This window comes from Vigna radiata, chromosome 4 (genome assembly GCF_000741045.1).
Source record: "Vigna radiata var. radiata cultivar VC1973A chromosome 4, Vradiata_ver6, whole genome shotgun sequence".
Taxonomy (NCBI): Eukaryota; Viridiplantae; Streptophyta; class Magnoliopsida; order Fabales; family Fabaceae; genus Vigna; species Vigna radiata.
This window is the reverse complement of record NC_028354.1, coordinates 5,588,094-5,600,705: the sequence shown is the minus strand read 5'-3', so window position 1 is coordinate 5,600,705 and position 12,612 is coordinate 5,588,094. Positions and strand designations below refer to the sequence as shown.

At 26.1% G+C, this 12,612-nt stretch overlaps 1 protein-coding gene across 1 annotated transcript; it reads right to left on the bottom strand.

Annotated features, from left to right (window-relative positions):
- Positions 1–1,099: 1,099 nt before the first annotated feature.
- LOC106758744 (protein NRT1/ PTR FAMILY 2.6) lies at positions 1,100–5,442 on the bottom strand. Its single transcript, XM_014641720.2, has 4 exons — positions 5,065–5,442; positions 4,747–4,964; positions 2,748–3,289; positions 1,100–2,022 (listed from the first exon to the last, which is right to left on the bottom strand). Exons 1-4 carry the CDS (start codon positions 5,114–5,116, stop codon positions 1,239–1,241), a joined length of 1,596 nt encoding a protein of 531 aa, XP_014497206.1. The 5' UTR covers positions 5,117–5,442; the 3' UTR covers positions 1,100–1,238.
- Between the last annotated feature and the right edge of the window lie 7,170 nt (positions 5,443–12,612).

Sequence of the window (12,612 nt, the reverse complement as noted above, 5' to 3'; positions counted from 1 at the left end):
CTGCAATCATAGTGGATAAAGCCAAGTTTACTTGGTATTGAGCCAAGAAACCATGCCATCAGTTAACATGAAAATGTAACCTGAAATGGATCTTAAACTATTTTGCCATCCTACAAAACTGTTTCAGAATACTTAATGAACTCTAACTGGTCTGACCCTATATACGTGAGCTTATAAACCTTTGTTCTCTTGAAAAAAGTTCATAACTTTATTAGCTGCTTTCGAATGATCCATTCATGAATCACTTAAATATTTTCCTAAAATATCAACTATGCATGCTATATCTGAATGCGTACATACTTGGGCATTCATCAAACTCACTACCGTTAAAACATAGGGAATATTATGCATTTCTTAAATTTCTAAATTTCATTTTGGGCATAGATTGATATTGAACTTGTCTCCCTTAACAACTGGAGAATCTCCTTATTTACTATCCTACACGATAAAACCTTTAAGTATGTCATCATTATCAAGTCCCTTCCTTTTGAGTATAGTTTTTTTGTCATAAGACAAACTTTATACCTCTCCACATTATCATCGGGATCCCTCTTGATCTTAAATATTCATTTATTACCAATGGACTTCACACCTTCTGGTAATGGAACAAATTCCCAAACCTTCATACCTTTTGGTAATAGACAAGTTCCCAAACTTTATTGTCTTGCATAAATTTATATTTCTCATGAAGCACAGGTTTTTCAAGATCTTGAATTTGTTTTTAAAGAGATTATGAATTTGTTAGAGGTTCTAAAGTTGCTTAATGATATCACTTTCATTGATTCTTCCTCTAACCTTATTTTTCCTCCCAAACTCAATATGGTGAAAGAATATGATTATTCATATGTCATTGTAAATTTAAGAGAAAAAATCACATTGAATTTATTTAATTTATTTTAAATAAAAATTCAATTGAGTAAAAAAAATAATATAAAAATCTAATCAAAAACCTTAAATACATAAATTAAATTACTAAACCATCTATAAACACGACCTATAAACAAAAGAAATTTTTTAATACAAGTTTATGAGTTGCTTAGTGGGCATTTAAGAAAGTTAGTCATAAATAAATGGAAAACACAATTTTAAATAACTTTTCTTAATTTTAAACGACCGTTACAAACACTTCTGGTTACACAAGTAGTTTTCTAAAATCCTAAACAAGTGAGAAACATTGAAATTAGATTGTTTCAAAAACAAAAAGTAGTGAGTGAACTTACTTATCACAATCCAACCTCTTACATTTTTGTGTGCTTGTATAAAGTTGAACACAGCAAATAATACAGAAAGTTGATGCCTCCTATGAAAACCATCATCCAGTAAAAATGATCTAATTTCCCATCATTTATGTTATCAGGTAGCCAATCAGTACTCTTCTGCACTTGATCGATCAAGGCTGTGCTCAGATAAAAAGATATTCCTATAATCATTGAAATCATAGCAGTTGATGTGCTTCTGAGTGACTGAGGAAGTTGCTGGTAGTAGAATGCAACTTGTGCAGGAAAATGAAAGGATTCTCCAATGCCAACTAACACCAGAGCTGGAAGCAACCAGAGTATAGACATAGTGGTTGAAGGGTTGGAATGAACCATCTTCAGCCTCTTTGATTCAACAAGAGCAGAAGCAGCCATTCCAAGCACATTCAACACATGCCCTGTTCCAATTCTTTGGAGAGTGGTGGGAGATTTACCACTGAACTTGTTCCATGCAGGCCAAACCACCCTATCAAGAAAAGTGAGGAAAATCGATGTGGAAATTAAGGGTATAACACTAATGGAACCTGCTGGAAAATTGAAGTACTGTCCTATTTGACGATCTGTGGCTAGAGCTTGAAGAACTGTCATGCTTGCTTGAATTCCTATTGGAACTGATAGGAATATGCTTGAACTCCATAGTGGCAAGATTCCAATGATAGCTTTGAAATTTTCCACTTGCTGAACTGTGCACAGTCTCCATGGTTTCCCGATTGAACCATCTGATTGAAGGTCTCCATCAGTTATCAGAGCTGCACGATTGAAGAATCTGCATTTCCATGTACGACAATGTTGTTACTGTTGCTAGTTCAAAACTCACTTTTACAAATTAAAAAAAGTAGCATGATCTACCGAACTATTAATATTAAGGTTTTCTGTTTCAAATCTTATCTTCAAATATATAATATATTGGATACACATCAATCTTTTAGATTCATTTTACACTGTTATTTCTTACTTTTTATTATATTATTTCTTAAAAAAAATACAAAAATCATTTTACTTATACTATATTTTAAATTAATGTAAAAATATCTCATAATACTGTTACTTTATTTTGATCTACATAAAATTTTTATATTATCTTTTATTATTTCTTACTTTTTAAAAAAAAAATAAGACAAAAATTTACTTTTTCTTATATTCATTTTATCTTTATAATATATGTTAAATAAATATAAAAATATACAATCTTATCGTATTATTAAGTTTTCTTTCAAATTTTATCGATAATTTTTTCTCTTTGATTTAATATTCATAAACTTAGACATTAATAAATTATCTAATAAAATAAAACAATAAACAATAAATTTTATTAAAATAATATCTAATTTATAATTCTTATATAATAATAATAAATAAATTTTAAATTGAATTTAATTTTACAAAATTAACTTAATGTTTTCATTGTTTTATATATTATTTCTAGGTTGTAAATTGATTTTGTCTACATAAAACCTTTAACATAGTCAACAAACTTGAATAACTTAGTACCTTAATCTTTTTCCAGGAGTTGTAGCAGGTTGTATTGGAAGTGTCTCATCCTTGGCGATATAGTAATCCTTTGCTGTGGAAGAAAGCTGAGATTTCCATTTACGGATAGATGCAACAAGAACACGAGCAAGATCCAAGAACGCGCTTCCTTGAGGTTTATGAAGACGATAAAATCGGTAACCAAGTACGAGAATGATTAGGCCGATGAAGGTGGCCACACTACATATGCCAAAACCCCATGCCCAACTGATATTATCTTGGATGTAAAAAATGGCAGTGAAGGATACAACAGAAGCAATGTACAAAGTAAGAAAAAACCAGTTAAAGAATATGTCATGATGCTTTGTCTCATTAAATTGATTTGCTCCTAATGATGCTGTTGTGAAGCGTGCACCTCCAAAACCAAGTGCACACAGCGCTATGCCTCCGTATAAGATTGCATATTGAAACTTTGAAGGAGGCTTGCATGCGTTTGATCCATTGTTACAGGGTTTAGGTTTCAATGAACCTATAATTGTTGTCAAGACAAAAATAACAGTGCCCTGAAATTATAAAAAACTATTATGTTTCGTTCATTTTATTTAATACATCAATCAGTGAGTAGTATTTAAAGATCACACAAATGTCTGCCTTTATGTCACTAGTAAAAAATAGGAATTATACAGCGCACATTATGTCACGGTTCACCAGAAACCGCAGCATAATACTGCGCGGTGATAATTTTGTAAATAAATCGAACTTATATGTCGCGGTTCCCCACTTAACTAAAATGCATTACGGTTAATATTTATAAATATTTATTATTAGTTAATAATAGATATTTTAATATCTGTTTATAAAAAATAATCCAAGTATACAGCGGATGAATGCTGAAAGCATTTAAGTAGCAAACCATTTAAAGATGAGTGTTTTCTTATTCCGAGTTTTCCAAAACCTCTAGTAATACAGCTAATACGGTTATAGATTCTCTGTTCGAGCAGGAATGGAGTGAAGGAAGTTTTGAAAACTTAAAAGAAGGTCACGACAAGACGAGCCGTTTCTAATTAATGATAGGTGTTAAGTGAAAGTGCACTGATGTATGCAATTGAGGTATCTTGATAGATTGTTAGACTTGAACCTTGTTCCTACATGATCCGATTAGGCACTATTCATTCATTTTTATTGTTCAACTCTTTGACAACATGAAAAAACCCAAAATTCAGTTACTTCTCTCTATCTATCCAAGGAATGGAAGGACAATGACCTTTTAACAATATCTTTTAAATGATGGCTAGTCCAAAATGCTTAACACCAAAAAATGATTGATATTTTAATCCTATTCGACAAGAAATGAATCCTAGTTTTATAATGATTGATTTTTTTAATCAATCCATATAATGTTCTTTTTGATAGCTAGAGGAAATGCAAGTATACCACTTAGACTAATTTCATAATACTTATACATGCAAATATTTATTACGGTAAAAAATTAAAATTAAAATTTAATTTATATTTTATTAAATTAAATGTAATTAGAATGAAAATTAATTTATAATTTATTAGATTAAATTTAATTAAAATTAAGTTTTAATTTATATTATATTTTATATTTTTTTTGTAATTTTATTTTAAAAAATTATAAAATATATATTTTAAAATATTTACATAATATCATAATTTTTAAAATATTCACATATACTTTTTAAATAAATATTTGACAGATAATAAGAGAATAAGTGAAAGATGAATTTTTTGTAATATGAAATAAGAAATAGACACTAATATGTAACTGTCCGTCCATTGTTATGGTAGCAATAAATGCTACTATTAATAATAACAATAATAATCATAAACAAATAAAAATAAAAAGCTTAGTCTTTTTATTAATAGACTTATCATATGCAGTTTAATTATTGTATTCTTATAAGATTTTCATAATTTGATTGAAAGAAGTATAAGAAAATAAGATGTTTAAGGTTAAGTTTTTGGAGTATTGATATAGATGCAGAGAAGAGATTACCAGGAAAGAAAGAAAGGAAGAAAGCAAGGCAACAGAGAAAGGTCCAAAGAAAGAATCAGCCATGATAGCTGCAACAATGGGAAATAAACTGGAGCTTCCATTTGCCACGTTTCCGACCTGTGCAGCATTGATGCTCTTTACATTGAACTCACGTATCAGATACACAATCAAGTTTCCAATAATACCTGCACCACCAACTGACATGCCTGCGGTTGAACCTGTTCCAGTTTAACCATTAATTAACTAATTAATATATATATCATCGATTAATATATAATGCTCACAGTCACAGCCAAATAAAGAGAGAAGAAGACCGACCAATTATGAAGGGAAAACTTCTCCAACCACCTCTGCTCCTGTCACTGTTCATCTTCTCTGTTTCACTTACACTTCAGAATCAAACCACAAAACCCATCTGCTCTGTTTTTTATAGGACATGTTTGTCTTACACGTTTTTTCTTTTCTTTTCTTTACTTAAATTCTATTTCTTAAAATAGTTGCCATAATCGCACATGCACTACATATTTCAAACTCTCACTCACACTGCATAATCGATGCGATTTTCCTTTTTCATATTCTTAGTTTTTTTGTTTCTGTATCTCTATTTATCAGATAAAACAAATGAAAAATCATTGTCTAAGAAACATTATTGACCAAGTTTTTATAAACTTAGTTTATCACTACCTGTGATATTTATGAGACCATTGCTCCGGTGAGTTTATCACCAGCCACTATCTAGTGTATCATGAATTCGTTGTCATTCGGTGTGTTGACTTATTTCCCACCTTCGACCCCACCACTCATTTGTGGTTTTTCTCGAAGGAAAATAGTTGAGCTTATTTATGAATATCGATCATATCACATTATTAATTAAACATAAAATGGAATTATAAGTGAAGTTAAATTTCAATCCAATATATTGATCTACTTATATATTATTTTCGTGTTAATAACATTTTTTTTCAAAACTATTTTTTATTTGAATACTTTCAAACGATAGTTATATTAGTTATCATTAAAAGTCGTGTTAAATTTTCAACGAGTTTTTTTTTTTTTTTTTACTTTTTTTTTTTTTTGTTGGTTGTTCTTCTCACATGGTTTTGAAGTGCTATAAAAAGAGAAGGATGAGTGTACTTTTATGAGAAGAAGAAGAAGAAGAATGATTGTGCTTTTGCATGAAAAAGAAGAAGAAAGAATATATAGCTGGTGTTGTTGTTATAAATATTTTATTATAGTAATGAATGACAATAGTTCTTCTAAAGTAACAATTGACTCTAAAATATTTATATTAGTTTTCTAAAGTATTCCGTCTTTAATAAAATGATTAATTTATTAATATATTTTTCAGAAAGTTTTGTTTTAATTAAATAAAAGTGGATTCTTATCTCACTTAATGGGAATATTTTTGTAAAAAACTTGAGAAAAAAATTGTTTTTTAAAAAGATAGTTTCCTAAGAATATTACTTTTTGAAAGGTAAACAAAATATAAAATAGAGACGATTCTCCACTTCAGATTATCTTCTTCCATTTATCATACTTCAACCTCTAGTATGATCAATTCTAGTAATAATATTCTTTGACTAAAAATTGATATGCAATTCCAATCTCTTTATTATCTTACCACAATTTCCAGTGATACTCAAATAGGAGAAATTGGATTATATACATAAAAAATTATGTGAAATGTAAACGCACGAATTATTAATTAAATACATTAGTTATCTTAATCATTCATATATTACTTTATATTTTACTTACCCACTTTTTACCATTCATGAATATTACTTTATTGGATTTCAATCTCGAATTATATAAGCAATTAAACCTTTTTAAAAGACAATAAAATACAACCCCATACAGAAAATTTTCAAACAATTTACCTTATTCAGGAATTATTAGATAGTATAAAGTCAATAGGCCATTTTAGTAAATACCTTGCAACCAACACATAATTTCCGCTGCAAAATTATTAAAGTTGAGCATGATTGCACTCTGACCATTAAAACAATAGATAAGTTACAAGGCACAAAATCAAATCACAAATAATTTATTCAGGCAGTCAATCAATGATTATATTTAGCAATAATAGCAGATTGTTATCATTTTTATTATTCATTAAATACCTGTTAAAAAAATTATTTGTAAGTATTTTAAAACTCGTAAACACACGTAAATGCTCATAAATATTTTAAAAAAATCTTTTATAAATTTTTAAAATAAAATTATAAAAAAATATAAAATATAATATAAATATTCATATTTATCTTATTTATAAATAAATTGTTTCGGTTATGAAGTCGAGTCACTCTAAGCATCTTCACAATTTTATTTTCAAAGCCGTCCGATTTTTTTTTATCTGATATCTTCCTTTCCTTATAATGTCCCGACCTGCCAAAGGTTCTCTGCTTAACTCAGTTGACCGTCCGTTCGGGAGTTCAATAAAACAGTAATAAATGTACAGTAAACGTTCATCACCTACTTCTTACTTTTGATCTATATTTATAGTTTTCGTCATGGGCCTAAGATTAGTGAAATCTTAATCACAGCCTAATTTCGGTACAATGACTCTAATTATTTCTTATCTTAAATCTTATCCAAATATAATTACGAGTTCTCGTCAACTGTTTATCATCGACCATTCAACTAAGTTAATCTCAAGATGATTTTATGGTCGTCCAACCCATAAAATACATAAATATATTCACACATAATAAATATTCACATACACAACATACGAAAATATTTTTATCAATTTTTACAACAACATCAAAACCTCTTCTTCCCTATATTACCATAGATATTTTTAAGGAAATAATTGGAACAATAATTAAACATACAAATTATTGCTCATATAATGAACCTTAATTTCATTAGCTTCTCAGATTGAGATGTTACATGAAATGTTGATAAGGATAATTATCTACTAATGAATGGGACTTAATTAGAATTAATCACACGAAAAAAAACTTGAGAATGTGATTGGAGATTTGTCATCATTGAAGTTTTACCACAAGAGTCAAATCACACTATCAAGACTGCAAGGATAATGGATGTGGATATTTAAAAATAGGTTTCGGGAGAATATAAAAAACAACAAATAAACATGTTGCACACCAAAAATAAATTAATGTATATTACGAAGAATATGGAATATTATTAGAGCTGGCTGATAGCTTAAGCTAATGAAGAATCGAACATTATATGAGACTCACATGCATTTTTCTATCTTTCCAAGTTTCTAAAATATAATTCTTTAGCTTTACTTTTTATAATTGGTTCATATTAGGATTTAAAGCACCTGGAATTGAAAGGAAGAGGAGACAGAACATTTTAAAATAAAAGATTACTGCAAAACATCGTGTGGATGGAATGAAGGGAATATTTTTAAATAGTTAAATATTGTTATCATTTAAATAATTAATATTGATACTTTATGGACTAAAGGTTTATTTTAGAAGTCTGAGTACTCTGGAGTTAGATCATCTATGAAAATGTAATGTACTTAATTAACTGATAATTTTTCATTTAAAGTAAACTCATATTAAAAAAAAACGACAGTCTAAGAAAAATATATAAAAAACTCATTTATGTTACTAATTAAAACTAAATACTTAAGGATTGATCGTATCAATTTTTCAATACTTATATTGTCTTAGCAGAATCAAAACACCTAAATTTTATGAATTTTATAAAGGATTTTTCTATAAATAGGAATGTAACTCAAAACCACTTACAGTTAAACTCTTTACAACTTTAAACCAGATCATATTCACACGTCAATATTAATAATTTAATTATTTTTATGAGAATAAATAATTGATAGATTGAAAATTTAAATCTTTTTGAATAATGTGCTGGTATCCAGAAAAAAAAATGAAAAATTACACGTATAAAAAATGCATTTTCGGGGTTAAAATTATATATTTGAGTGTTACTTGAATTTAGGAGAAATGTGATAAAAATAAATTAAATACTTATTTCCTTTAAGTATTTCAAAATAAAACAAAAATAAAAGTTCTTGAAAAGAAAGAATGGTGTTTTACCTTGCACCTCCAAACATGAATGAAAATGAAAATCCAAAAATGCACACATTAGCTACTGAGATCCGATGCAGGCCTAGTCAGATGTAGAAATCCGATGTAAGGAGCTTCAAATATGAAAATTTGATTGACCTTTTATCTTTTGTCATGTTTAAATTATATTCTTTTATGTATGAATTAGTTGATAAATTAGTTTATAATTTTTTTAATTTTATGTATAACTTTATAATGTATTATATAATTTTTAATTATTATAAATTAATTTATATGAATTTATTAAAATTAATAAAACTATTTTTTGATAAAAATAAACTTAAGATGAGTCTATCAAATATGAAAATCCAAATCTACAAAAATGGAATGTGGATATCTGATGCTAACAACTTCATATGTCAAAAAAATCCTATTCGAGTTTAATGTTATATAAAATTTTGTTATATTACTTATTTATTATTTTATTAATTTATAATTATTTTGAAAATTATGTATGATTTTGTATAAATATATAAGGTATTGTATATGTTTTAATTAATATAATTTAATTTCTATAAATTTATTAAAATTAATAAAACTTTTTTTGAATAAAATTAAAGTCAACAATTTATAATTTAGTTAATTAATATGTAATTGTTAAAAAATAATTCATATGAATTTTTCTGATTTTTCCATGTTGTTTTATTAATATTATATAATCAGGTTTGTTTATACAAAAATTTAATAAAATGAGTTAACTTAATTTTTATAATTATTAATTTTTGTTAATATAAACAATGCATTTTAAATATTTAACTTTTATAAATTTGTAAATAGAAAATTTGATATGAAAAGACAAAGAAGAGGATGGTGTCTGTATACTTGGAGAAAGGAGACGAGACAGGGAAGCACGGAAGGGAGATAAGACGGAGAAATATAAGTGTGCGAATAATTCTCTACACGGATAGTATGATAATCTTTGACCACTTTTAATTTTTTTTTTAATATAAAACCTTTTTAATTATGGATTGTGTAGGTGTTTTAGAAAATTTTGGAGGTGTTAAATGAAAGACTTGGAGGTGCATAGTAAAATGACCAAGAAAGAATAGCATGGTCCAACAAGTAGAAGAATAGCATGGCCCAAAACCTTCTATTGCTGGACCAAAACTTTAAGTATAAAAAAAAGGGTAGAAGAAAAGTTTGAGAGGAGGTTTCTCCATGCACCTCCAAAGTTTATTTTTTTTACTTCTAAACTTTTTCTTAATGCTTAAATTATCCTTCAAGAATAAATTATTTTCCTCTTTCTTATAATTATTCTATCCACCAACCACTCACTTTTACTCCCACTTTTGTTTAGATAAACCTAATATCTTACCTCGTTTCTTTAATTAGATTTTAAAATTCAGTAAATTTTTTTTATCAAATTTTAAAATTTAATTCAGAGTTTATTAGATTTTGAAATTAGATTTAGATAATTTATTAAATTTTAAATTCAGGTAACCGGATTTTATTTTAGTATAATTTATAGTTAACTAGATTCCATTTAAGTGTAATTTAATATTTTAATATAATTTAATATATGTTAATTGGATTTTAAAATTTGATTAAAATATTTATTTAAATTTTATTTTAAATTAAATTAATTATTTAAAAAATATAATTTAGTTTCACTAATGAATTTTTTTATAATAAATAAAAATAGTAAAATTAATATATTATTATTATAATAATTAATGATGGAAAAATTATATCATTAATATTATTATTCTGATATTTATAATATCAATAAGAGTATTATATCACTTATAATACCATTAATAGTGTTATATAAGTTATAATATCATTAATAGTTTTAATAATAAATTATTTATAAATTAAACTACATAAATATATCATTTATAATTATCAAATGTCAATATCTTTGTTCATTGGATTTTGAAAGTTTGAAGAAATAAGTCTCATTTCAAAACCCAAGAGAAATAAATACTTGATTTTGAAATTCAAGACAAATAAATATCGAAATTTGAAACTTGATAAATAAATACCAAATTTTAAAATAAGATTTTTATTTCTTCGTAATTTCTATAGTTAGTATTAGTTTTTATCAAATTTCAATTCTGAAATTTGAGAACAATTAGGATTGAATTTTGAAATTATTTTAGTTTTCTAAAGGAGTTTCCAATTTTGACAAGTTTCTTATTTAAATTTTGAAATTTGATAAATATTATTGTAATATATTAAATTCTTCAATTAGATTTTAACATTTAGGGTGTTTCTCAATCAAATTTTAAAGTGAGTTTTTCAATCCAATTTTAAAATTGGATACTTTTTCAACTCAATTTTAAAAATTGAGAAGTCTTTTGTTAAATTTCGAATTTTGGTAAGTTTTTAATTGAATTTCAAAATTCGGTGAATTTCTCAACCAGATTACAAAATCTGACGAGTTCTTTAATTGAATTTTGAAATCTAGTTAGTTTCTCAATTGAATTTCAAAATTTAATGAATTCTTTAATCGGATTTCAAAATCCGATGAATTATTTAATCGAGTTTTGGAATTCGGTGAGTTCTTATGTCGGATTTTGAAATCAAATGAGTTATTCAATTGGATTTCAAAATCTAGTGAGTTCTTTAGTTAAATTTCGAAATCCAACTGAGTTTCTAGATTAAATTTCAAAATCAAAGTAATTTCCTAAAGTGAATTTTAAAATTTGGTGATTTTCTAAAATAAATTTCTAAATTTAATAATTTTATAAATTAAGTTTTGAAATTTGATACATTAGTAAATGGGTTTTGGGTAAGCTGTGACTGATCTATTTTTTTTTATATAAGGCAAAAATAATAAACATTAAATCATTTAATATGTAATTTATAATTTGTATGAGCAAAATGAAAATAAAAAAATGAGAGGGATAGAAAAAGTTAGGGGTGCATAAAGAAACAATGGAGCCCTCTACAATGCTACTGTTGGACCTAAACTTTAATAGTCTCTGTCTGAAATATTTTCTAAGTAAATTCAATATTTGCACAATAGAACACTACAACAAACTAAATTTTAAGCTTTGGTTTAAACATTTCCTTTCATCTCTTTATGATGATAAATTTCTTTTTAACGAAAAAGTGTATTCGATGTTGATAATCAACGAGTTTCTTCTTAACACCAAAATTTCATTTATTTTGTTCATATTTTATTATTATATTGTTGGTATGAAAAATTAATAAAGTATCATGCTCTTTTATTCACAAAATTTTGAATCCAATATCCTTTTTAAAAGACTTAATTCGGTATCTGTTAAACTATTTTGTTTATTATTATAATATAATGCTATAATTGTCAATATATTTGATAACAAAAGAAGTCCACTTTGTTAAACTTCATTGTTTTTTCAGTCAAATATATATCCTCATTAGACTTATTGCTTAATTTGAATATATCTAAATACTACATCGAATTATTTAAGAATAAAGAGATAAAAAAGGAACTTAATAAATAAATTGAGAAATAATAAAATATTAATTTAGAAGATTTTTATTCAGTATTTCTTAACATACTGTGTTAAAAATAAAATATTCCAGTAGATTGAAAATTAAAATTTTAATGCTACAAGAACTGAAATCAAACTTTTAATCTGCAAGGAGTAAACTGGATTTTTAATGTTATAAGAACTAAGTTTAAACTTTTAAAATTTACAGAGACTAAGATCAAACTTTTAATTTTTCAAGAAGCAAAATAAATTTAGACCCATCCCATGTAAGAGTTTTAAAGGAATAAAGTTATTTATTTTTCTTACTTTATTGCAAGATATTTTTCAATTACTTGATGTTCAAACACTGTTATGACACAGTGAAAAAAAAA